At 45.4% G+C, this 27613-nt stretch overlaps 1 protein-coding gene across 1 annotated transcript; it reads right to left on the bottom strand.

Annotated features, from left to right (window-relative positions):
• Window positions 1–4310: 4310 nt before the first annotated feature.
• On the bottom strand, window positions 4311–27613 carry LOC306951500 (uncharacterized protein; the record flags this gene model as incomplete). The annotated part of the gene is made up of 16 exons (XM_079542005.1): window positions 4311–4443; window positions 6339–6497; window positions 8095–8281; window positions 9405–9460; window positions 10037–10094; window positions 12504–12530; window positions 13170–13368; window positions 14713–14818; window positions 16819–16943; window positions 18286–18416; window positions 20820–20930; window positions 21720–21778; window positions 22809–22915; window positions 24184–24268; window positions 26974–27013; window positions 27520–27613. 16 exons carry the CDS (start codon window positions 27611–27613, stop codon window positions 4311–4313), a joined length of 1677 nt encoding a protein of 558 aa, XP_079398131.1.

Genomic DNA, 27613 nt, shown 5'->3' on the forward strand with positions numbered 1-27613 from the left:
TAGCAGAGATGAGGAACTTGGGTAGTTTTTTATCAGTTTCCTCAGCTTGATGTCTCTGGTTTTAAGACCTGATGAGTGACCAGCTTTTCCCAAAGAAGGCAGATGGCTAAGAAAGCAGGTTTGTTGATGAGAAGCTGTTTGTCTTTTAGTTTCCCAGCGTTGAGAGGCAGAGCTGAGGCAGCAGGGACGAGATGTGCTTGCAGTTCTGTCACTGCTGTAAGAAAGTGCAGCGTGCTGTGTTGGGAATCTCCAGGATAGGACACCTCAGTTCCAACACGCTGCGTAGGTTAGAATGAAAGAAATGAAGTCCCAGCAGGTTGGTTTGACCTCCAACCTGTTAAATTCCTACCTGGAAACAAATTCTACTTGAAGCAATTCCATCTTTTTTTTAAGTTGCTAATTAGCAGTATAAGAAACAGATCTTTCTCACATCAGAGATCTCTCTGTGCTGTTTCTGCTGTACCTTTTATGGAACCAGCTCAGACTGTAAGATTAATCAAAGGAGTCTCTTCCGTAAGATGCGACCTAGAATGAATGTTTTAATTCCTTGTAGTAGCAAACAGACTGCAGGTATGTGCCCATCATCCTCAGCAATGCTTTTCTTAGGGCTGGCAATTGGTAATTGGCTCTTAGAGCAGAGTAGACCTGTTTCTTGCTAGATGATTGAGCTGTTTACACACCAAGTGACTTCACTTCCTCTGGCTGTTAGCTGAAGGCAGAATACAGCAGGCCCTTTTATCAGAGCCTGTTGTACAGAAATGGCTTAAGATCCATTTGTCTCAAAAGCTCCCCTGGCACATGGTGTGGCCTCTCCATTTGGCCAATAAATGCAGCTACTGTCTTAAACAGCAGAAAGAATGGGATCAGCTGTTGCTGCTAGCTAACAGTGGGAGTGAAATGATGCTGAAGTCAGAAACGTGCCTGTGGAAAACAAGTCACTTGAGCTGCGTCTGACAGAAAAGAAGGTGAAGCATTTTGGTCTCCTTCCTGTCATGATAGAGAATCTGTGCCCAATATGGAACAGTAAATACTTACATAGGTGGAAAGAGGGCAATTCTTACTGGGTTGTAACAAATGGGGCTTGTATAAAGGATGGTAGGAAAAGGCCATGCAGAGGGTGGTCAGACCGTTAAAATGAAGGGTATGCTGCAGAAGTCAGCATGACTTTTACTATTACTCCATCTCGTTTCAAGGTGCCTTTAACTTCACCAAAATGTCCTCATAATTAAGTACTGATTGCAATATCAGCTTGTTAATAGATGTTGAATTTGTTTTGATGCCTTTATAAATTATTCTAATATTACTGAAAGCCAACATGGATTATGGGTGTTTTTTTCTTTTTTCTTTACCCTCTTGCACATCTTTGCCCTTTTCTTCACCCTCTTGCACATCTCCCAGAACAAGTCATCTCAACATCTCAACCAGCTTAAAGAAGCTGACCTTGCCAGGAGTTCGTGCAGGTGACTTCTGCTTCTCCTGGGAGAGGAGCTGGATTACCCAGAAATGCACTGTGACTGGAGAAAGAAGAACGAAACCAACTCCCACATGCTCTTTTCCCTTAGCTATCTCACTGGTGCTTGTGGGGCTCAGAACTGGATGGACTGAAAAAGCCAGCCTAGGGAATAAAAGCTTTATGCAATGAAGCTTAACTCCCTGATCTCTCGTGAATATTAGAGTCACCATTCATTAGCTCCAGAAAACGTGACATCAAGCTTGCAGCAGTTACTTGGCATAAGCAAAGATTATTTCCATAGCTCCATCTTTATCAATCTCGAATACATCAAAGGCAAACATTTCACCTCTATTTATTGTGCTAGAATAAAACTGTGAGCACCGCTAGCATCAGTGAAAGGCCTGAGTCTGTCTTTAGGAGGACATTCACCGTACACGAGGAAGGAACTGGCAGCAGTAACTCTTCAAAAGAGGATTCTCTACTTTCCTCCCCCCTTTCATGACACCACCGTGAAACCCAGGTGCAGCAGGATGCAGACTGGATGTGATCACTCTTAATTACACCCATTTAAAGGTTGGGCGGCTTCTGCCACCTCCACAAACACAGGAAGAGAGAAGGGGCAGAGATGCAGGGTGGTTTCTGTACACCCCTGGACCTGAGTGCAGAAACGGAGAAGGAACTGGCTGGGGGCTAAACTCTACACTTACCTTAGTGTGAAATTCTACTGACAAGCATTTTCCCCTGATTCAAGAAAGGCAAAAACCAGCTCAGCCAGGTCTGGGGGCCACTGCCTGGCATTTCCCTCAGTGCCCCAGTGATTTCAGAGATCGTGTTCTGGAAAAAAAAATCAGATTTCATAATTACAGAGCACAAGCTCGCTCTGGAGGCACCAGCAAGGATCCCTGGTGCTTCTCCCTCTTCATGCTCCCCAGCAGCACAGGAGCACGTTTGTCACCACAGTGCAACGATGAGGATGCAGACATCTGTCAGCAGCAGGGCTGGCTCCTGCTCTCCGTCGCTCCCATCGCTTTCTTCTACAACAGGCCAGCCACACCAGTGTGCTTGGCAGCTGCAAATTGCACAAAGGACCGGAGTCTGCACAACCACAACCTGTTTTCCTGACAGGATTGCTGTCAGCCAAACCCTCTTGCACAGCACCACACTGTGCTGGCCCAGCACTGGGGGACAAGGCAGAAACGGCTTCAACCAGCCCAAAAAGCAAGCTGAACTGTGGCCTCTGCCAGCACCGAAACACACCCAAGCAATAGGAGACACCAGCACGCTTCCAGACTGCATGCACCCAGCATTCTGCATCCCTCTCAGTTTTATTTCTATCTCCCCTGTGCTCATCCTGCACCCCAGCTGCTCCCCTGGCCCTGCGAGCACTGGGGGCCTTGAAGCCTGATTGCAGCCTTGTTCTGCAGCTGGTTGGTGGCACACACCTCACCCACACATGTACATCCCATGACCTCAAAGCAATATTACAAAACAAACAACAACAAAAAAAAACCCCATACTTTATTCTTCTCCCCATAGGTTTGGTAGTTAATGACCCATCAAATGCACCATCATAGCATATAAACTGTTGCCATAGTGCTGTACTGGCTCAAGTCTCTACAGTTGTAAGCTTCACATGACACTCCAACTTGCAAGATTACGATACAAAAAATAAGTAAAGTTTCAAAACCACATTATTTGGGGGCAGAGATTTAGAACAGTTTGAAATATCAAGTCAAAACAGTGGAAGATACTTAAAATGAGACACATGTGGATTCATGCTAACAGAAGTGCAACATTCTCTTTAAGAACCAGGCATACCAAAACCCTCAAAACCACTTCCCCTGTTTTTCCCACCCAGAAATATGTTTGCACCCTACTGAACCAGTACTAAAGTCCAAACAAAGTCTGGAATTTGACTGAATTTATTTTAAGATTTAAGGGGGGAAGGAATGCATTGCACAGGAGTGTTGGTAATATCCAAATAGAAATAAGCCAACCCCATGAGGGCAAACTGCTAGATGGAACTTTTTGTTACCTACTGTGCTAAATTATTCAGCTCAACCCTTAGTTAAAAAAAAAACAACAGTTAGTCAAAGCTAATTAAAAAGAAACTCATGCTCTTACTATGGGTTGTCCATTGGTTTTCCACTTAGGGGTGTAACGTGGTAGAACTATGTTTATGATGGATTAAAAGAAGCTTTGAAGTCTTTGCATACCCTGTGTGAACACAACAGCTCCCCGAAGGCAGCAGAGCACAGTCAGACAGACCCAGGCCCACCAGCACGAGCTGCTCCTCCTCACAGGCTGTCTGCCTGGCACACAGAAATGGGAATGCGTTTTCATAGCTACACAGAACTGTATCTGGGGGTGAGACTTCAATACTAGGAGCCAGTCTCTAAGCTGGCTCTTGGGATCTAAATCACACTTTTCTTTGGACAATAAATTTCAAGTTGCACTTACTGTCCTGTTTTTCAAAAAAGGAATGATGGACATAAAAAAAATAAACAAAAACTATTACCTAAATGCGTTAGTTTCAGCTGAAGCCATCTTCCATCAGAAACCATAGGATCTGATACGACAAAGTTCTCCCTAAGGATGTTTATGAATAGAGTAGCTCAGTGCTTTATATACTAGTACTGCTGTATTTTGTCTCGTATCAAAAAAGAAAACAACAAAAAAAGGTTTAACTGCACGTGCAGCCTCAACTCAAACCACTGCGATGAGCTTCACTGCTCACCCAGAGCCAGGCCCTCTTCCCTTGGGAAAAAAAACACATGAAGAAAACACAAAATAAAACCAGAATGAAACGTCACCGCTGCCCCGCTGGTTCCACAGGAGCACGTCCCTCCTGGGGCCCTCACTCCTTGCTGTCCTGCTCCTCTCCCTCCTGCGTGCCATCCTCGCTGGCCTCCTTCTCCTCCTTGCTGCGCTTGTTCTTCTTGTGCTTGTGGCGCCGATGGCTCTCCCCTTCCTCGCTCTCGTGCTGTTTGCTGGAGGGGGTGGAGAGAGGAGAGGAAAGGCCTCAGAGCCTGCAGCAGCACAGCTCTGCCACAGCCGAGACCAAACACGCCAACTGTGCAGCACAGGCAGAGCACTGGGATCCAGAGCAAGAGGAGGCAGAGCAGCAATGCGGGGCACTGAGCTGCCGTGGGAAGGTTTTCTGCTCGCTGGGGATGATCTGGCACTGTGTGCAGCTGCACCTGGGCTCCAGGCAGCTGTGGGATGCCCCACACTGCGGCAGCACCCCAGCTGGGCAGGCAGTGCACTGTTGGGAATGCTGTCAGGGTTACTGGGGTAGTGATCTATTTGTTTATAATAAACAATTATATGTAGTCTGTGTCCATCCCACTCCTGAGGGAACTCCGATAGCCTTGCCATATCACCAGTTTTGATATAAAGCACTGAGGCTGCTGAGAAAAGGAAGAGTCCTAAATCTGAGAGATGCTGGGAAACTTCTGCTCTTCTGAATGAGATGCTGGGGAAAGCCCTAGGCCAGAAGCAAGAGGTGGGTCGATGAAGCTGAGAGACCCAGGTTTCCCAATGGGAGGGTAGGTCTGCTTTTGTTTTCTCACAAATGACCCAGCACTTCACCAGCTATGTGCTTTAAAGCTCCTCTATCTCCTCCACCAGAGCTGGTTTCCAGATGCATTGCTGGGGGCACTGACCCAGGATCCCTGGCACAGGGCAGCAACCCCAGCCCAAGTGGCTGATGGGGTGGTGAAGGGGACCTGTGAGCCCCACACTGCTCCTGCAGCACCTGGCAAGCCCTGTGTTCTCTCTCTGCGTTCTGTTACTGGCAGGTAACAATATGGCAGTGGTTTGTGCCACACTGGTGGTTTAACCACCTGCAAGTAATTTCCTTGATGCCCAGTAAACTGGAAACTACAGCAAAGCTCTTCCATCCATCCGCAAATGCCTTGACCAGGCCCAAAGCACAGCCAGGTGGCTCAGGAGGGTCTCTGATGGCACACTAGGAGTGGCCTCATACAGAAAGCATTCCTTCATTTGCTTTGGAAAAGATACTTTTCATTCTGCCACTTGAGCAACAGAGAGTGCATCTGTGTGTGGTTAGCAATCAGAGAAGTCACCTCATTTCCAACTGGTGGAGCAGCCCAGTTCTCCAAATCAAGCCCTCTGATTTGGACACCAATTTGGTGAATTCCAGTCTGAGTACAGGAAGCTGAGAAATAGCCTTTAAAGCTATTGGCCTGTTAGGCCAGTATCAGCTCAGCTTCCATTTGTTTTCTGTTTCATGTGGATTATGCTCTTAGCCTTTCTTTCCATCCTTTCGTTTCCAAACCTTCAGAAATCTGTCCCCTTTCGGAAACCTAAGGATGAGAACCTTAAGGACGAGAACAGCCTTTTGCCCGCAGTCACTATATAGGAGTTTTTCTGACACTACATTCAAGAAAGGGGAATTACTTACAGAGCTGCCATGAATTTCTTCCAAAAGAAAGCACCAAAAAAGAGGGAGCAAGTCTGCTCAAGTCATTACCAGGGTGTAAAGTGATGCAGCAACTGAGATTGTCTCAGACTGGAGACCAGACCCGCTCTGCACAGGAACACACAATTCCGAAATCAGATGCTTTTCCCATGGATTTGCACTATGCATACGTCTCATCTCTGGGACTCACGCAGCTCTGATGCGGTATCTGGTGCAGGCCGACTTCTCCTTTCTGAGACAACGCTGCAGTCCTGTAGCACCGACCGACATCCTGCCCTACTGCAAGCAGCAAGGCTGCTCCCTGCCCAGGCACATCTCAGGGCTGGAGCAGATCACAGGAAGCCGGCATGACCAAAATACACCCTCGGAGCACTTGGCATTTTGTCCAGAGCGCAGGTGAGCTCCTACCGGCAGCCCAGTTCAGCCCCAGGGGGCCCTTACCGCCTCGAGGACTTGTGCTTGCTGCTCTCCTCCTTGTCGCGGTGCCTGCGCTCCCGGTGTCGGTCCTCCCGCTCCCGGCTGCGGTCCCGGCTGCGCCGATAGTCCCGCTCAAAGTCGTAGCTGCGCTCCCGGCCGTAGTAGCGGTACCGCTCGTCCTCGCTGGGAACAGAGTGGGAAGCGAGGTGTGGATGCGATGCTCGTGGGCTCCAAAGCCTGGAGACGTGCTCACAGGACTGAAGAACCCCTCCCCATCAAAGTTTGTCACTCCCTGCTACCACCAGGCAGAGGTACTCGTGGTGCTCCTGAAAGCCCGAGCTGCCTTGCTCCAAATCAATGGAAACGTATTACTTTGGTCATTCTGCCTCCCCAGGTGCTAGACTATCTCACTGCACTACCGCTCCACAGTCTAACTCACAGGAAAGAATTACAAGTTAGGAGACTGTTTTCTTCGTCGTGACTTTAAAAACTCAGATTGCCCACACTGCAATTGTGAGACAATGACAGGCTCTTTCTGCCTGCACCCAGGCGTTCAAGGCACCTCATCCAACCTACACACAAGGGTGGGCACAATGTACCCAAACTCAGACTCATCCACAGTCTCTTCTCTACTTTTGAAAGCTGATGTCTAGGGGGTTAATAGGAGCCGCTGTGGGAAACAATATTCAGCCTCAGAGAGAAATGAAGTCTGAAACAGCATTGTATGACTCGTGGAAACAAGCCAGACAAATAAATGTGCATTATCAATCATCTGAGAGTGCTCTAAAGGATTCCATTGAGCATAGCCACTTGCCCTGCTTGGCAAGCATGATCCTGGAGGTCAGCGTGCTTGAAAGCACACAAAAATGCCAACGATATTCTCAGGACCTGGCTGTGGCAAGAACCCCTCAGGAAGTGCAGGAGCCTGGGCTCCTCGCACTGCGGTACATTGGTCTTTGGCTCAGTTCTGCCTCAGTTTCTCCTGCAGTGCCCATAAACTTGAAAGAAAAAAGTCCAGGAAATTCTGCCCAGTTTACTCCGTACAGGGGCCTGAGAGCTCCCAGAGCTGGCAGCGCTGCCCTGCCAGAGTGAACATTCTGGTCACATTCCGAATGACCGATGGCACTTCTGACCCTGAAGACTGCACAACACTGATGCTCCCTGGGACAGAAGTACCACAGGCACCTGGAGCAGAGCACATAAGGAATGGGTTCAGAAGGAGTCACTGCAGCTGAGCCTTCACGAGACCTAGATCAACACTGGGAAGACGAAGCTCCCTCTCCCATGTGCTCCCAGCACTGCTGCCACCTGCTCCCATCAGCTCTCAGCTAGATGACTGTTTCAGCACTGCCCAGGAGCATCCGGGGTCTCCTGAAGGGTTCCTCTTTCCTGGCTGGCTCCTGATGACTGGCACTCATGCCCTGAAGCCTCTGCAAGGACAGCTGAGCAAGGCACAGCTTTTACCTTTGAAGTGACAGTTTCATTCACAAGACAAGAAGAGGCAGTTTTTATGGCTGCTGTTTCACACTAAGCTGTAAAACACAAAGTAAATAGACAGGGGCTATTCCATTCACTGGCCTCACATTACAAGTGGGAGAGCAAGCAGAACTGGTCCTGCTGGATTAAACAAAAAGAAAAGAGCCAGTGACACTGGCTCCTATTCACCCAAAGTACGCTTTGCCAGAAAATGTAACTGGTCCAGGGCAAACCTCTCTGCACCCAGGACAGGCCGAGCCCGCACAGCTGGCTGCAGCAGGACCCCGCCGGCCCCAGCACTCACTTGTTGTACTCGCTGGTGGTGGGCGTGCGGTCCCTGTCCCGTTCCCGCTCCCGTTCCCGCTCCCGTTCGCGCCGTGAGCCCGAATACTCCCAGTGACTGCTGCCAGAGCCGCTCGCGCCTTTGTCCACCGTGGTCACCCAGGGCGTGTGGGACGTGGAGATGGGTGGGTAGCTGATGAAACCCGAGTCTGCAGCAAGACAGCAGCAATCCTGTTTGCCTGGAGCAGTATCAGCATCCTTCCCACCCATCCATCCCCGCAGCCGTGCCCAGCCAAACAGCTGGACCTAAAGGTGATGCCCCGCTCTTGCAGACAACAAAGGCCCAACTCCCCACAGTGCCCACATCTCTCTCTTCACCTTTATCAGTTTGCTAAGAACAAGTGAACACCTTTTCCGTGAGGAAGACACAATCAAGACCGCATATTTACTGGTGTTGCAAAACCACCCCTGTCCTTTATGCCATGGCTATGCAATGCCACAGCTCTCTGCTGGTCCTCCTATGCAGGAGGCACTATGGGGTCCCCACCAGAAAAATTTCCAGACATCCTGGCTTAGATGGCAAAGGGGCCTAGAGAGCTGGGCATCCTCCTGCTGCCAAGTCAGCCAAAATCAGTCAGCCATTACAAGGCTCCACTTCTGGGGTGTAAGGTAGCAGCAGGGACAGCAGCTGTGACTCAAGGATGCCACCTGATATGCCCAGAGCCACCAGTAGGTTCCAACCCAGGCAGTGGCCTGCAGGACCTGCCCAGTTGGATCAGGTCATGGCTCCATGCCACTGGTCACTGACGAAAGGGGAGAGGACGGAAGCACCGCATGCAGGGCTGCAACAGAAGAAAATCTAAAGTTCTGGCACTGCCTCTGCCACCAGAGAACCAAAGGAGTCAGATACCCGCATGTGCCTGCAGGCAAGGAACATGATAAAGTGTAGGAAGAGGGCACTCGAAAGCTCATGGAGAAGATGTAAAGCTGATGGCTGTGCTTGTCCCTGAAGGGTGTGGGAAAAGGAAGAGCCAGTATGCATGCAAACAAGCATAAGAAAATGCTGATGAGGCACACAGGAAGATTCTCTGTAGCTAGATACCTACACTGAAAGCAGTGAGCTTAGGCTTAGGACTCAACTATGAAACTGTTTGTCACTGCTGCTGTATGGGCCACATTCATCTTTCTGAGCACCTTATGGAACAGTCATATCCAGTGTTTCCCACAGTCAAAGAAAGCGTGATGTCTGTAAGACTACGAAAAGCCTGAACAACCAAACACCAAAAAGAAGAGATGCGAGCAGTCTGACTGTTCCTTGTCCTCAGTACTCACCCGCAGAGTTGTAGCCAAACGGAGGGGGCTGTCTGTTGTTGTAGCTGGCTGGCTGCCTTTGGAGACAGAGAATGGAATGCAGGTTACTCACTTCAGCAGCCCTTGGCTAAACCACCTGTAGGAATGTCTGTGCTGCACATTTAACCCACGTTTTATGAAGATATCCTCACAGGAAACCCCTGGTTCCAGTGACCGTGTTTAACTTTGCATTGTAAATTCTTAGCAATGCCCACAGGAGCAGTTGCTTTGTCGCACCTTTTGAAACTGTTTTACCTCAACTGCTTGCCTTGCTTTACCCCTCCCTGGTGTAACTCAGGCACGGAAGGCTTCCTGGGAAATAACCCATGCTTACAAAGCACCTGGAGACTCACAGGGAACCTGGATGAACATAGCACGCTATCAACTGCTCAGTATTAAAGTGCAACCCTAAAACTTACTGACTCTTTCCTATGCCATTAGCAAACAAGGCAAACCAGTGCAATCAATCAGCACTTTGCAAACAGAATTCTATCTGGAATCTTCTCCCATCTCCCACCCCGGACAAAACCTAGACTAGCAACCACTGGTGCTGAATTCAGGAGGACCCTGCATCACTCCTGCCTATGGAGAGTCCACCCCAGGCACAGCCTTACCCATCCAGCGTTGGGATGAGGAGAGCTGGTGGCGGGGCCAGAGGCGGCGGGAAGAGCCCTAAACACAGAATGGAAGTCATCACACAGAGACCACAGTCGTACTTGAGGGGAACAAGACTTCATTGCTGCTTACAGGTAAATGCAGTTAAAGTTTAAAATAAAATAAAACGTTTGAACAAAGACCTGTTTGGAATGCAGTATTTTTCCTTTAGGGTTACATCTCCAACCAAAATTAAAACTAGCTGTGCTAGTTTTGTAGGGCTACTGAAAGAAAAATAAAGGAAGCGCTACCTTATATTTTGGCTTGTTCATCATAAATGTAAGATTAATTATGGCATAAACATTAATCTTTACAGTCCTGTGGAAGACAGAAAAGCATGGGTTTTGAGATGCAGATAAGTTGCAACTATGGTAAAGGTTTTATTGCTCCGCTGATTAAGGTGAGTAAAAGAAAGTTACAAGGAACTTGTCGTCCATCACTGTTCTTAAAGGAAGCCAATTTTCTGAGCACATATTCATATGACTAAAAACAATAAGAAGACATGGCACCAACAAGGCAGAGATCATAGGCTAAAAAAAAAAGTCCATTTCTAACAAAGGACCACAAGCCACTACCTTCAGAAAGGAGAATTCAGCAGTACACAACGGTGACCTGCAGAAGTGACATAAGCCTTTAAAGCTAACTCTTCAACCTTAACTAATGTGAAGTGAGAAGGACATGCCAATTGCTCCTAAGAGAACTTCTTAAATTTCTTTTCTAACTGCAAGCAACCATTATTTCCTATAGCAGTTACTGACATCCATTGGTTTGATTTTGCATAAAAATTCATATGTTTACCATTTAACATCAAAAAAGAGCACACTGCTGATTAAAAAGATAGGAGCCATCTGCCCAACTGCAGCTGTTCGTGTTAAAGCCAGCAGCTCCAGGCTCCTCTTCAAGACCATGGAGATAGAGCCAGCTCAGCTGATGAAACCTGGGACAATTCATCACCTCCTCCAGTAAGCATCTAAAGTAGGTCAGCAGAACCCCTCCCAAGAAGGGGGTCTCGCTGCAACAGAACCTGCCTGAAGTCTCTAACTCACCCAGCGGAGACCTGTGCTGCAAACAAGTTGAAGGACAGTCTCACCCTTAGATGCTTGTTTTTTCTTTTCTTTAAAGAAAGATCTTCCAATAAAATACAATGCCCAGAGCATTTCAATCACATTTGCTCACTTGCTCAAGCCCAAGTACTTCAAAGTGCTACTGTTATGAACACCTAGCTATAATGGTGGTGGATCACCTTCATTACCATAATTAGCAGGTAGTATTCTCCTTCATCTCCCTTTTCAAACTTGTTACCTGAATTGTAAGTTCCTTGTACCAGCCAGGTCATTTCTTCTACCTTACTCCTCCCAAACAACTTAAATCTAAATGCACTTGACTAGCACCTGACTGCTGCAGTGTCTAGAATCAAGACCAGCATTTGTATCCAGTTTCACTACAATAAAGCTTTCTAAATCCAAGTTTATTATGAGTCCTTAAAGGTTTCTTTAAGTACTACAAGGAGAACCAGCTCTGCAATATTAATGTACACTGAGAGGAGTATGAATAGTGATGTTTTAACAAACAGAAATTATCTGAGTCTCAGAGATAGCCCAGCTGGTAGAGGTTTTCTGCATTCCTATTTGGGAAGCTCTGGGCATACCATGAACACAAAAGCACAAACAAGAAAGCTGTGCAACAAGTTCAGCATGTCTGACACACAGTGAGGATAAGCACATTAGGTCCAAGAAAATGCTTTGAGTGCAGACCTGCAAGGAGATGCATCAACTGTGCAGTAAAACACAGAGGCAGCGGCCTGACTGCACGTTTCTGGTGGCCACCAGCCTTGGACTTGCAGATGTATGGCATCTGGTCAGAAATACTGCTACACGTTTTTTTTTTTTTCCCTGGACTAGGCAAAATGTATAGTAGAAAAAATAGTTACAATTAAAGGAAACTCAGTTTTGTGGTAGATTTGAGCTAGTGAGGTTCATAGTTTATGCTAAAGATTGGTTGTTACATCTCTTTATTAGCATTCACTAGCTCTAAGGCACACTACGATGCAAAGGGCTTCTGATGGAAATGGCATTTCTTTGGTACTTCTTGCATTCCTTCTGCTCAGTCTCACACCAAATTCCTATACAAATCATCAGTTTGCCACTCAAAGATCTGCTGTGTAAGATAAGAACTAAACTATTTCAAATCTAACTGGCCTTTGCTGGATTGTTCTTAAGAAAAGAAAGTCAGAAAGACAGAAAGAATTAAGAACTCTTACTAATTGTTAATAAGCAGCTAGAGTTCAGTGCTGCACTGGAGTTTATTAACCTTAGATTAGTTGTGCTCTAAAATGGGGCCGGTGTCATCCTCTTTCAAGTTACTTAATCCGAATGCTCAATAGGGCCATCTGTGCATGCTGTTGTTATGACACAAGTTAACACCTACCTGGAATTGGACCGGGTGGTGGCAGACCTACGGAAACAAACACACAACGAAAACAGATGAGGACAAAAGGAAAAGCACATCATCCTCTGCACCTCAACCTAAAGCTTTTGAATAAAGTTTCACACATTTGAATAATCAAGCCAGTGGAAAAAAAAAAAGCGCTCTTAAACAGTAACTGGCTTACAAAAAATTGTTTTCCCAAATTATGATGTTTACCTTTGTATGATAATATTAAATTCTGCTGCCTTCTCATACTACAGTTCAAGCATCATTCTTGAAGCACCTGCAGTGAGTCAGAACCAAGCAGGTGCTGTACTAAACAGCCTGATGATCTGATACAGGTCAGCAATTCTTGTTCTTTTCTTCTTCCACTGTTAATCAGAAACCCACTTCCCAACATTTAGCAATAAAGCAAAAGGATCCACAACACCTAAAGACCCTTTCATCAAAACAAAACCTCGAGTTTTTTCTTCAAGGAACAGACCTATTTTAAAAATATTTAAGGACAAATGTTGAAATGGTTGAAGGAGACGTTGAACAACGATTGGTTAAGCCTAAGTACCTGCCGTCTGACCGCACGCAGCAATTACTGGCCAAACCTCTGATTTGCCCAGCCTGGGATGCCCCAGCCTGCAGCACGGGCTGCCTGCTCTGCTCAGCACCCACCTGGAGGGTGCAGTGGCGGTGGCACAGAAGTGACAGGAGGAGGGGGATGCAGGAAATGCGGCGGCGGCGGTCCGGCGAGTGGGGGTGGCGGAGGACCGGCTGGGGGAGCAAAGGGCTGCTGCTGGGGGGGCTGCTGCGGCTGCGCCGGCTGCTGGGGCTGCTGCGGGGGCTGGGGCTTGCTTCCATGATCCCCGAGAACCTTGGGAGGGAGAGGAAAAGGAAAACTGTTTTTAGTCTTATTCATTCCTCCAGAAAGGACCTCAATGCAGCAGCGTAAAGGAAGCGTATCACCAAAACGGGCTCTGAGACACCTGAAAAGATTAGGCCGTGCTGGGCCTGGGCACAGCACCCTTTGGGAAGGAAGAAAGTTATCAAAGCAAACAATATTCTTACAAACACACTTTCTCTTAAGCAGAATAGCAGCAAGACCAGATTCAAGCAGGATGCAGAGCTGTGCAAGACAGCTGAACATTTCGGTGTTACAAACACTGTCTGCTCCACTGCTGAGAGGCTGAATTCAGCCTCCAATAGAATTGTCACCTGCAGAGGCTTCCAATAAAAACCAGCCACCCTCAAGGGTGACGCTGCTCTGCTTTCTATTTGTCATCTTTTAGCCTTTTTTAAATCCAGTTCGTCTTTCACAAAGACAACAAGAGGCCAATTCTGCTCTAGATTGTGACCATGTAGGCCAGAGGATTCACATCTCCAACAAAAGTAGGTTAAACACACACTACTGCTGAAGGAATTATCAATATGCAGGGAGACCAGAATGACTTGGAAATACAGGGTATCAAAGCTTCTAAGTGGGAGGAAAAACAACCATGACCCAGCAAATTTTCTCTTAACAAATTCTTTTTTTGGCCTCAGTTGGTAAAAGCTGGAAACTGACCACTAAAGAGTAAACAGACCATGAGAACACATGTAAAAACACAAACCAAAAATTGTGCCCAGAAAGGGTAAAGTTGTCCTTTTGTTTTGTGAATTAACGGTGGTTAGTAAGAGAAAGGTAGTAGGAGATGTGTTCTTGCCATGTAAGTCTACCAGAAATTGATGGACATAGATCTGAACTGGATCCAGCTTGAAGCTGCAGGCTATGCAGGCCATGTCCTGTGATGCTTAGTCTAAATGTTACTTTGAAGAAATGCAAGCCCTACACAGGAGTTCTCCACTACAAGACTGGAAATTCCAACCTAACAGTAAAGAGAAAGGGAATAATCCACATCGGAGCCCCCCAACTCAGCAATCTGAGAATACCTTGAAGAGCCAATGACAAAGGGAAACTGAGCATTCCCACCCAGATGGGAAGGCTGGTGTTTGACAGGACAATCTCCAGCTCCTAGCAAGGAGCTTTTAGCACAGAAGTTAATTCAACCTGCAAAAGAGAGTGATGCATACACACACTTTAGGAGGAGTGATACACTGCTCACTACTCTGTAGATGGGAACAGTTATACGGCAAGTCAGGAAAGCACAGACTTTCATCTGGGTTCACAGAGAATGCAGTAAAAATCAGAAAATTCTTTAAGACAGCTCAAAACATTTACCTGAATGGGATTTTCTTCAGAGGCATGCTTATCACGTCGTCTTCCTTCCACTCTCCTAATTGTGCCAGCCTGGCCGCCGATCACATCAATTGTCCCACCCAGCTTCCTGGTACAAAGCAGATGCATCTTTTTAGGCTCAAAGACATTAAAAGGAGCAGTTCCCCCCTCCCCCAGCAGATACACCTCTCTCATGCACAGCAACATAAAGCAAAATGGCTAAGTTCTTTCTCTTCCAGGAAGGACACAACTCTGCAGGCAGCACTAGCAGGTTAAGAGGCAAATGAGATGGGAGATGAATGAGATGGCATTTTTTTTACATTTGGACAATTTGAGCTCTGCTTATAGGGATGAATTAGGTCTCTCTGAACACTCAGAAAGAAAGAACCACCACATATGGGTGAAAAATCATGGATTTTAGACACAGCTTCAGAACTAAATCCTTTGCCATCTCCCTGGATTTGAGTAATAATTCCAGGATCATGCTGAATGAAAAAGAATATTTAATCAAGAGAAGCCTTTAGCATGATCAGTCTGGACAGAAACTAAGAGAAGTGCAATCTTCCAACCAAAAATACTTACAAATGAGACTGTTAGATACTTTCCATCCCACCTCCCAACACTACTCTGTCAGTCAAAGAAGTTTTGCCATTGTCTTTAGCAAAATCAACACTAAGCCAAGGAACAAAAGCATACTCATGTAGCCCAGACACAGTGCTGTCTGTGCTTTAGTGAAGCCAGTCACTGCATTCTGCTTTGTTCTTCTACGTCATACCCACATCGTGCTCAGGGCAAGACCATCTGTATAGGAGCTTATTGTAACATCATTACAAGTTTGAGAGAGAGAGGGGTGTCCACAAGTGAAGTCTAATAATCCCTCATCCTATGATCACAAAGCAATAGATTTCTGTAAATTTGGCCTTAGACTTGTTTTCCAGCAGTTATAGAAAAAAACATGGCAACTTTTCCCACTTTAGCAGAATTTTCTAACTCTGCAGGCAGTTTAAACAGGGTGAACAAAAACCATGTCAGCTCGCTGGTAAGACAAAAAATTTCCTCAGTGAAACCTGCTTACTTTGTCTAAGCAAAAAAAAGAAATCTCAGTGATAATCCCAGGATTTTGGAGATGCTGTGATGCATCCTGGGAGGATATTCCTCCTGGTCCTGAACAAAAGCTCCATTAACCTGTATCAGTACTTTCAAAATGGACAAAACTGCAGCATCGTTAAAACAGCACCACTTCTCTTCTCTTACAGCTCTTACAGGGCTGTAGATTTTTCAAAGTTTAGGAGGAATGCATAACATCTGGAAAAAGCAGGACCAATCTGATGACACTATGAACAGTGACAGAAATGCTAGCACATGCAAACATTGCTCACATGCAAACAGACCAAGAAGTGTTTTATAAGCTTATACTTGAAGTATTTGATTGATTCTTTCTCAGACAAAGCTTTATTTGGAAAAAGGAAAGCTGGGATGTAAGACTGATTCCTGCAAGATAGAACTCCAAGTCCCTGACCTTTCTAGTTCCTTACAGCTTTATTTTTCTGAAGCTTTTGATTAAAAAACCCTACTACCTTATGAAGTCAAAGCAATTTTCCCCACAGTGGCTGTCAATCAAAATAACTCAATTGTTTTGCTTAGTCCAGCCTTGTGAATTCTCTTGTGGCAGGAAGATACAAATTAGTGCTCATCTACCAGCGTAGCACACATGTTCAGAAACCAATAGCTCCTCTCATCAGTTGCCAAAAATGTAATTCATCCTCATTTAAAGGCAAAGATTAACATCAAGGGAATGAGAATAAGCCAAGTAAGCATAAGCCATCAGCAAGGTGTGCTCTCAAAGCTGAGGGATTTCCCTTGTTTTTCCCACCCTCAGAACCGTCCCCCTTTGGCCAGAATACAGGAACCCATAAATGAGGAGGCAGGGGCTGCACAACCCTAAGCAAAGCACTGCTGCAGACGACACTAGGGAATGAATGACCAAAGCAGCTTCCTGCCAAATGAAATCTTCCTTCAGTTTCCAGTTTGAGGAGATTCAGATATAGCCCAGGTGTACCTTAACTATGTCAGAGTGCACACAAGCTTTATATCTGCATCATCTCTTACCTATTGGGAGGAGGCCCAGCTTTCATGCGCCCTCCGACAAGAGCCAAGAAGTCTGTTTTGAATTCTGTTTTGATGATATTGTTTTCCACTTCTTTTTCAGCATTTCCTGTTCTTCCTTGCTGGACCTAAGGAAGGCAATATGTAACACACAAGTTTAATGCATATACTTATAAATCACTGACGCATCAGAGATAAGACTCCACTCTAAGTCTCCACTGAGAAACAATCACAGTGCTCCTGCAAACAACCTATTCTACAGTCAAGGAGGCTGACATTTCTGTAGACTAGTTGGCTACTCCAAACTGTTGTCCACATTTTTCCCCATTAGGAGTCCAAAAGTTTAATAATCGCACATTCGGTTTCATGTAGCCCTCAAAACAAAACTGAAGATAGTAATATTTGTTCTTGACTCACTGGTTCGAGTTCAGATTAACAGCTGTCAGCCACCTAATGAAATTCTACAAAGGTTCATATCCAAAGCAATCACTAAAAACAAAATGCAGCTACACAATTGCAACAAGAACAAGCAGCAACCTTAACAGCCATCGATACCCAGCTTCACTCAGATCAATCCTGAAATCGGTAGTTCCATCAATCATACTCCTATCCACAGGATCTACTAATCAGACACCCCAAAACCTGGACAGCCTCAAAATCAACCAGACACTCACTCAGGTCTTGATGCTCGAGCGGTTCAAACTTGCCAGGCTGCCATAGAATCGTAGAATAACAAGGTTGGAAACGACCTATAAGATCACCTTGTCCAACCATCACCTCATCACCATTGCCACCACAAGCACTAAACCACATCACACAGCACCTCATCCAGACACCTCTTGAACACTGCCAGGGACGGCGACTCCACCACCTCCCTGGGCAGCCATTCCAGTGCCTGACCACTCTCTGAGACAAAAAGTTCTTCCTTATGTCCAACCTAAACCTCCTCTGATACAACTTGCGGCCATTGCCCCGTGTCCTGCTCGTTGCCTGGGAGAAGAGGCCAAATCCCTCTTCACCACAACCTCCCCCCTTCAGGAAGTTGTAGAGTGCAGTGAGGTCTCCCCTGAGCCTCCTCTTCTCCAGGCTGAACAATCCCAGCTCCCTCAGCCACTCCTCGTAAGACTTGCGCTCCAGACCCCTCACCAGTTTCGTTGCCCTTCCCTGGACACGCTCCAGGGCCTCAACATCTTTCCTGTAGCGAGGGGCCCAAAACTGAACACAGCACTCGAGGTGTGGCCTCACCAGTGCTGAGTACAGGGGGATGCCAGAGCTGTTTGTTCCACAGAGACAAGATTTTTAGCAGCGAGATTTAATTTTTGAAGGCATTTTTGTATTTCTCATCACTGGAAGGAATAGGGAACAGCTCAGAAGTAAGTGACCACGTACCTTTATACTATCATCTCCATGACTACAAAAAACAAGTCCTAGTTTTACTGTACACACACGCAAGGATTACACGACACCTACTGTGATTTTATTTTCAGTGCTGATGGGAGGAGCAGGATCCAGCCCAAGCTGAAGCCGTCGCTGCTTTTCACAATAAGCTTTCCACGTCTCTTCATTGAATCCATAATTAAAGTAATCAGAAAGATCAGCACCTGATAAAGAGAGTAGAGGTTAACACTGGGATTCTGGTAGGCCTGCATTCTCCAACCGTCCTCCAACAGCTTAAACAAAGTTAAGAGAACAGCTCATTTCATCCTGTCAGAAATCTGTTGTGTGCCACAGCTAAGACTGCTGCAACTGGACTGCAGCCTAACCAGCAGTGGGACTGCTTGGGCAGTAGAGTACAGTATGTATGCAGGCTATAAAAAGAGATGCTTCCAAACAGTTATTCAGCAACTGGATTTTTTTTTCAGACTGATTTCCCACAGCTGTTCAAAAGAGCTGAGAACTGGGGAAAGCACCACCAGTAAACAGAGCGGTGCCATAGAACCTTTTGTTAGCAAAGCTCAGGCAGCATCACAGCCTTTGCTCTTCTGAGCAGAAACTGTGGGGCTCAGCCATTTGATGAAACAGCACTAAAGTTTTCTTTTCTTTTTTTATTGATACGACTCATACTACATTATTACATCTTAGACACAATCCTAACTGTGGTCATCCAGGATGTTATCTTACTTTGATATTCACTCTTCTGTAAAATGTTCAATTTTCACATGAACACTTCTGAGTAAGAGAGAAGGCCTCAAACTGCAGAGATTGAATGCAGATGCACAGTGACAAATGCAGCAGCTCTGCAAGGCACACCTGGCATCAGGAAGCATCTTAGGGCATCCTGCACCTTGCTAAGCGTCCCTTACAAGCCCTTGCAAGGGCAATCCCAGCCAGACGGTTCCAAAGCAAGCAGCAGATACACAAGGACTTGTCAGGCTAAGCTTGGATCTACAAAGCGAGGTTTAAGTTCATCTCCAAGGTAAGCCACTCCTCCTGCTGTACCTCTCAAATACACAGATGTCAGCAAGGCAGATTCAGAAACATTTACTTATCTCTTTGATTGGCCTATATTTCAGCCTTCTATTATTTTTTCCACACTGTATTTCTTCATCCTCTCTCTCAAACAGATACCAACCAGCTGAACAATTACCTGTAAAGGACATAAACCTGAAAGGCTGCTGAGTAAGCTACCTGCTTGCCATCTCAAATTAACTTATGGGCCACACCTCTGCAGACACCTTCCTTCTCTATTCATACTCCAATGCTGTTTTTCAGGGCTAGTCGGCACTGTTTTGGTTTAGGGATGTCAGCACGACCAGGCTGATCTCCATGCACTGACTCTGAACTTCACTTGTTTTCCTTTCAACTTCTTCTCTTCTCAGCCCTCTCATTCTCACACCACAATCAATTGGAACACTCCTATATATGAAAAGCTACAAATTTTATACTATTATTAATCACAGGGTGCTTAGTGCTGGTTTGATACCACAATACATCAACAGTTACTTGCACTGCTATACTCTGATGCCCTTCATTTCATGCAGACAAGAAATATCAAGAATATGCCACAGATAACCTTACAGAAGTACTACTTCTAAGCACACTAAAGCTTCTGAAAGATGGATAATATACAGGGCCTACTGGGACAATAATTATTTCTGAAAAGAGACAAATGGACTTCACACTTCAGCTAATATTTTGTTAAATATTTTATCACATTAGCACAGCAAATACTTGGATCTCTTTGGCTTTTCCATTTACTTCTGTTTTTTTCTGTCTTAATTTGATACAAGAGTTCATTTGCAGTATCTCACAGCTGTGGCTTCCAAGGAGAAATTTCCCTAATAAAAATGATGAAGACAGAAGAGGCTGTGCATATACAAAGATCTGCTGTGCAAAGTTCTGCCTACGTAACACGGTCTTGAAGCAGTAAGTGGGGACTTCCTCAGCCATACACCTAGGGGCAGAACCTGGCTAAGAATCAGGCAATGCTGTTTTTCTAAAAGAAAAATCCCACCGTATCAGAGTAGGAAGCATTTTGCTCTCCTTTAGTCAACTATCTGCAGCAGCAGAATTTAAGAAAAAAATGCTTTCCTGTTAGAATACGTTGCAACATGGCAATTCTCACCACCACTGCCCTGAAGAGGGGATATTTCAGCCAGGGCCCACATGAGAAAGCTGCACGGGGTGGCTGGGAGCACGGCCACCACAGGATGGAAGTGAGCTGGGGCACACGAAGAGCAGAGCATGTGTCACCACTGCCAAACAACTGTACTGTACTGCTCTCAGTGCAACGTTTACTAACTAGTGAATTAACTGTGTTTTTAAGAGTGTTCCCTTTAGGAAAATTATATAAATAGAGTAAGTGCAACCCAATTTTAGGTAAAAGCATGGTTTGATCAATCAAAACACTGTAAACCAGTTGTCTAGAAGCACATCAGAGGCTGAGTAAAATAAGTTCTTCGGGCATCCCCCTGCCATGGCAGCAATAAAAGGACAGGAAGTACACGTGAAATAAAAAAGACAACTGCAAAAAATATTTACCACAAGAAACTGTGAGGCCCCACCTGGTTTCCTCCATGGTTTGTCTTCAAACGAATCTAAATCCACTTCTATAACAGGCAATCCGTTTATATTCCCTGCGGCATCTAAATCAATACCTTTGGGCTGCAACTTGGCTTTGGAGAAAGAGAAAACGTTACTACCTTTAATGCAAGGCCTTTAATCCACTAATTTACAGAGCAAATTGCTCCAGTTAAAAAGTGCTACTCTGAATTTAGTGCTGGCTTTACAGCACAGAGGAAACCACAATCAGCTTCTAAATAAAAAAATAGTTTAGTTACTCTGTAAATTGCCAGAGCACACTGCAGTTGCAGTTGAACAGCAGAGAAGCAAATTCAACACAGACTGATATTGGAGTGAATGATTACAGCATGTATGAAATTCATCCCAAACAAAGAAAAGAACTTTTCTCCCCAGGCAAAACACTAACTTCTCCCTCCCCAAACATGCAATTTTTCTTAAAACAAAAGACTTTTTCAGGATATATTTTGAACAGACAATGTACTGACCGGAATCAGAAAAACCTCACTGGGTACAGAACCCCCAAAGGAAATTTGTGCTCATCTTCTCAATCAGAGGGTAAGTTGTTGTTTGCATACAGAAATTACTGAAGCATGCAAAGGCCATGAAAACACAGCCTCACGTATGAGGAAGGACAGAATACAAGTCTCAGTATACTACATACATCAAATTGAACAGTGAGGAAAAATTGATCTGCAGAAGTATGTGCAGATAATACTCTAGGCCAGACTTTTTTTCTTTATTTCTCCATTTATTGTTCTGACTTTAAATCAGATTCATTAATTTATTTTCCTCCAAACAGAGAAGATTTGCAGCTGCTTTAGCTGCCTTTGCCAGAAAAGTGAAATATTACAAAATGTGAAGGATGAAAGTAACAGCAATACCTGAAGCTGATGCCCCATAGCCTCTACCCGTTTTTAAGTTCAGATTCATAGGAGTTCCCCTATATGGAAAAGAATGACTAGATTGGTTGGTATTCAGACAAATTATTTGGAATTTTTCTACAAAAAGTACAGTCAAACCCTGACATCCTTCACAAGACACTTAGCTCGCTTTGGTTTACTCACACCTCTCTACAATTTTTGATCCAAGCTGGATCACCTTAGAAGTGAAATTCACTTAGCACAGTTTTCCCTAACCCTGTGGAAACGCAGGAAACAATCTGGCCAACTGGCCAACAACATTAATATGAGGGAGCTGTCTTAATGGAGAACACAAAGGTATTTCAAAGAGTTCTTGGTGGCTAGAATGGGTATGATTATTTAAATGGAACTGAACAACATGGAAATTAAAGCTGCACCTGTATCACACACTGAGGAGAGAGGCAAAGAAGGATCAGATTTCTAAAAGGATGTCTACAAAATCTAGTGAGCTGCTGACAAAAAGGATGGAGCACTGCTTTGCAAAGCAATCCCCCAGACTCAAACTACCTCTGTGACTGGAGATGTGAAAAACACATGAAGTAAAAAAATTAGAATGTGCTACAAAGTACGTGCAAGTTATTTCCTTCAAAGGAAGGCTGATAAAAGCAAAAATACTCCTTATTATTTTTATTAAGCCAATTCAGGTATTATTTTAATTCAGTGACGCTACTTCCTAGCTCACAATCAGCCTCACTGTGAATCACAAGAAACCAGATAGCTGAAACTAGTCAGCTCACAGCTTTCGTAAATTCTTAACAATACAGATCTTTCTTCTTGAAGCTTTCAGATGATGAATTAAATGCAGCTTCCCAACTTCAGTTTTACTCAATCAAGCAATAATAAATATTTGGTTAATTTTCCAGCAGCAGATCCATGAAACATCATACCTATTTTAACAATGGATTTCAACAAGGAATTCCATTCCTGCTGTCTGGCCATTGCTCCCATGTCTCCCAGAATGCAGACCAACCCTTATCCCTGCTTCCAATCCCAATTAATGCACCAGTTCCACCTCAGATCAAACCCTGTCATCACCCCAGCAATACATACATGTACGATGGTGCTCCAGTTTTAATATTGCCAATAGTAACTTTCACGTCGTCATCATCGCTGTCACTATCACTGTCTTCTTCATCATCTTCTCCACTTGGAAGGGCCTTACAAAAATAAAACACACGGGAGTTTACTAACAAATAAAATTGAGAAGTTCCTCTGGACAGTAATTCTAATTTTATCAATCTTGTATGAGGAAGGACTGTTATAAAGAATGACCTGATATAAAGATAATGTGTTCTATTGCACTCCAAAGCTGTACAAAGTTGCCCATGGAGACAAAAAAAAAAAAACAACCATGGATGCCTTCAACACAGAGGGCTGTGAAGAAACTGCTGTGCCCTTTGAAAAAAATGACTCTAGACAAGAATCAAAGCAAGACTTCTCAAGGTGGGACTGATTGACCCCAGTTCAAAGAATTGGGACACATTTCTCAGATCCAACTCTTCCACTGTCTTTGAGACAGGTGGGAGAGCCTGACATTCCTTTACTGCTCCACAGTCATGGTATAAAATCACAAATAAAGTCACCAAAATATTCACCAGCCTCCTCGTAAGGCCCTTGAAATAAATATTCTCTCATACCACAGTCTTCACAGCTGCTGAACAGTTCTCTTCAGCTCATTTCTCACAATAAGTTTGTTGACTTCACACATTCATTCTGCAGTTGCCGATTTGCCTTTGGTGCAGCACCCACTGTGATCAAGAACACATCTCTGCTGCTCATGTACAAGAGAGCAGGAAACCTCTAAGATATTCAGCAGGTGCAGCTTTAAAAGACGCATGAGCTGAATTAACACTTCACCACTACAAAACAGCACGGGGAAGCTGCTCCCAGTGCTCCCTCCCTTTCCACAGCAAGCAGGTTTGACAGAACTCTCCAGGAACACTATTAACATACCACAGTGGCAGAAAATAACCTCACTGAAAAGACTGGAGGACAGACAGGGCAGAAGCAAGCCTCTTCCCACCACTCAGCATTGAGATGAGGTCTGAGGAAGAATCAAAAAGAGACCCCCAGCAATCTCAGTGCTTTGGGCCTTCTACTGCAGCATTCCCTGTATTTTACTGATACCCAAATAACATTATATAAAGAGCTGATGGCAATACCATGCTTTTCCTTTCAGCCTGTGGCTTCAGAGGCCTTCCCTCGCCATCCCAGTGGGCATAAGCAATGTTCAGACCACAGCTCAATCCCCCCTACACAAGACCAAGATGAGAATCCTGTTGCTGTCACCAGCAGCAACAGGACTCCACAATAGTACAAATGTTTCTGAGAGCAGGACCAGCACCTTCACAAACAGATCGTTTTATATATGAACATTTACGAGCACGAAACCAGATATGTCTACCAGTTGCAGTGGAACACATACATGCTGTGACACCTCTCTGTCTTCACTGCCGACGGGCCGGTTCTCCTGAGGAGCATCTTGCAGAGGATGAGAAGATTCTGCATGTCTAGTAAATGCAACAGGCAAAAATAAGTAAAAATCCAACCCAGAGGTTCACCTACAAACATCTCTAAAGCATTTGCCCAGGTGACTTTCATACAGAGGTTCTATTCATGAAGTGCGCTTTTGCTGCTGGCAGTTACCTCAGATGTGGGACAAATTGTTAACCATCCTTGCTTGGCTTTGCCTTTGTTGGGAAGAGCAAGGTTAGAGATTCCAAAGAACACCTGACAGACAGCAAAGCCAAGCATCAGTCAGCTGTTTATGCTTGTGGCTGCTGCAAGAGCTTTCAGTTTTGGTTTGACACAATCACCGCTGATAGAAGAAACCATAATTCAACGTCCTCAGAATAATAAAAGTTACCTTGTCCTGTAGACTGCTAATAATATGTGTATATAGTAAACAACAGGGACGTTTAACCAGTAGAAATCAAGGAGAAAGTGATTTTAGTCTTCCCACAAATTGCTTACATTAAACTTTAGCTACTTATTGATGAAGAAGAGACAGAGAAGTATCTACCCCATCTTACCGTTCATTACAGATTAGTCCTAATGCGACAATGGTCAGTTTCAGATTTATCTCCCATGAAACAGTTGGTACATTGCTAAAATTGCCTACTGCATTCACCAAGCAAGGAAGTCAAACTGGCACACATAAGCTAGAAAAGAGTATACTGAGTGTTACAGATCTGGCAGGTGAAGAGAGGCCATTCTTCTCTAATGGCACAGTTAAAAACCCAGCAGAACTTCAAAACAATTTTGGCTTTAATAACGCACTGCTGGAGTAGCCCAAGCCAGTTTTGCCACCAGTACTTCGTGGGGAAAAAAAAAACCAACAACTCTGCAATTAATTTAAAACATCACATCTGATAATAAACACACACAAAGTTATCTTCAAAAAGAAACACACGTAACACCCAACAGAATCCAAACACTGGTCAGATTAAAACCACTGAGAAGGCTGCACAAAAGGACACACCAAACAGATAAGCCACAGATCATATTAACACAACTCAGCAGCTAGGGAGGAAAAAGAACAACAAAATCAGACAGGAATAATTTGAGCAGTCACTGAAGCTCTAATCTTGCAAAATCCCCCCATATACAGAGAACTTCAGTCAAGTCAAGACCAAAGAGATGGACACTTCAGCAGCTGAAGTGATGTTTGTGAGGTGATGGCTGAAGACACTTTGTTATACAAATTAGCAGAGGTGTCTAAGTGAAAAATCAGCCTCTGGAAGTACATCAAAGTCACAGACGTGGCCTGTTACACGAGAACCAGAAGATGCATCACTACAGCAAACTTCAAAGATGGCTCCAAAAACTTTGACAGAGGTTTGCCATATCCAGGCAACCTGTAACATTGATCTCAATCCTGCAGCTTTCTTAAGAATCAAAGATGGCCGAATAAAGTAAGAGTGACAAGTATTACCTCCAGCTTTCAGTCACACAAAGTATCTGTGGGTGTGCATTAAAATGTATGAACTGGAGTTCAAATAAACACTAGCTAAGTAACAGTCAATCCCTAACCTGTCTGCTCTGTGGGAATGAACCACCTGTCAGGACCACAGCCATCATGTGCAGGCCAAGAAATGTTCTATTTCCCTGGAAAGCCAAAGTAACCCCACACACTGTGTGCGGATGGTGCAGCATCCTGCACAGACTGCAGGCATCCAACATGTCCCTTATGCTAGGAAATGACAGCGGGCCCTGTGTCCTGCACCATGCTTTGTGGATAGAGGCAAACATTACAGCCAAGCCAGCACCACATCCCTGGGTAACTGCTAACAGAGGCCACAGAGAGACAACGTCACAGAACGCACCACAGCTCTGAATTCAGGAGGATACTCACTGTCAATAAGGATGCTGTCACACATATCGCAGCTAAAACTTCTGTTTTGTTGTTTTGTTTTGGTCAGTTTGTCCTATTCCCTAGGCACAGGGCATGTACTGCAGCAGTAGGATAGTATATATGTAGTAGGTGATTGTAACAATCACCAAAGTACCAGATTCCAGATCTACAATGACTTTAGGGAACAGTGAATGCAACCAAGAACGTGTGATGGCTCTGAGCACAGCACAGCTTAGTGAGCTCTGGAGCCTTCTGACACCATCGTGCATATAAAATGGCAATAGAGAGCAACTGCTGAGAAAAAGTCCTGCTGGTGCAGAACACACTGTGCAACTGTGGAGGAGTTACTGTCAAGAGCAGGCAATGATTTCATGCACAAAAATCAATACTGATCACTGGGTTGCTTCCACAGCTTTCGCTTGACAGTCTTACCTGAACCACATAGTTCACAAATCACACAAAAAAATTTTGACTTGATCATATTAAGGTTTTAACTTAGGCTCAAGGATTTTAGCTTTTCCAGGCTATATGCCACAGTATTAACACCAGACCAACATCAAATCATACCCCCAGGCCATTTTATTTTCCCTGGATATTAAACTGGAGAATACACCCGATTTAAAATTTATTTGAGGGGAAAAAAAGGAAGAAAGAGTTTTAAATTGAATGGGCTGACTGACCCAGTTCACCTTACGCACATACAAACACTGTGGGCCCAGTCTGACGGCAGCGGCCCCGTGTGATGGGGAGGATGGGAGGCACCTGGCAGCAGCACTGGTCCATGGCATTCCTCAGGCTGTGCTCAGCACACCTTGACCACTGCAGCACAGTCTTAGAATGAACAAACAGCCTCCGACTTACCCAGAAGTTGGTCCGTCTTCTTGCTTACCAGTGGTGTCATCTGGAAAAATGGTAACAATGAAATTATTCAAGTGAAGGCACAGCAGATAAATTTAAGTACAAAATGTGCACAGCGAGAGAAATACCCAGTTGTGACATGGCAAACGTAACCTCAGGGCAGCCTAAATTTCAACTAGAAACGATAGAACCAAGAAAACAACCCACAACCGACCAAAACACGCCCAACAGCAGCCGCCTGCAGAAGGCTCCCAGCAGGCACAGACTTCAACACCCGCACCCACAGGGCAGAACAGCCGCCTCAAGGCACGCGCTGCGTGGGGAGCCGGCGGCAGCCGCGGGGCTCCGTGCGGCTCCAACACATCTGCGGAGCCGTGCGGCCGGGAGGCGTGAGAAGACGGCGGGGGCTCAAGCAATCCCGGCTCGGCCTGAGCCGGACCAACACCGGAGACGCCGGGCCCCGTCCCCATCCCCAGCACACAGCCGCACCCCGGCCCCGCTCCCCCAGCCCGTCCCCCGGCCCCACGCCCAGCCCACGCCGGCCCGTACCGCCGTACAGCCAGTGCTCCTCATCCTCCTCCGCCTCCAGTGGCGCCCCGCCCGACACGGCCCCGGCCGCCGGCGGCTCCAGCTCGGTGGCCAT

The sequence above is a fragment of the Tetrao urogallus genome (genome assembly GCF_951394365.1).
Source record: "Tetrao urogallus genome assembly, chromosome: 13".
NCBI classification, from domain to species: Eukaryota; Metazoa; Chordata; class Aves; order Galliformes; family Phasianidae; genus Tetrao; species Tetrao urogallus.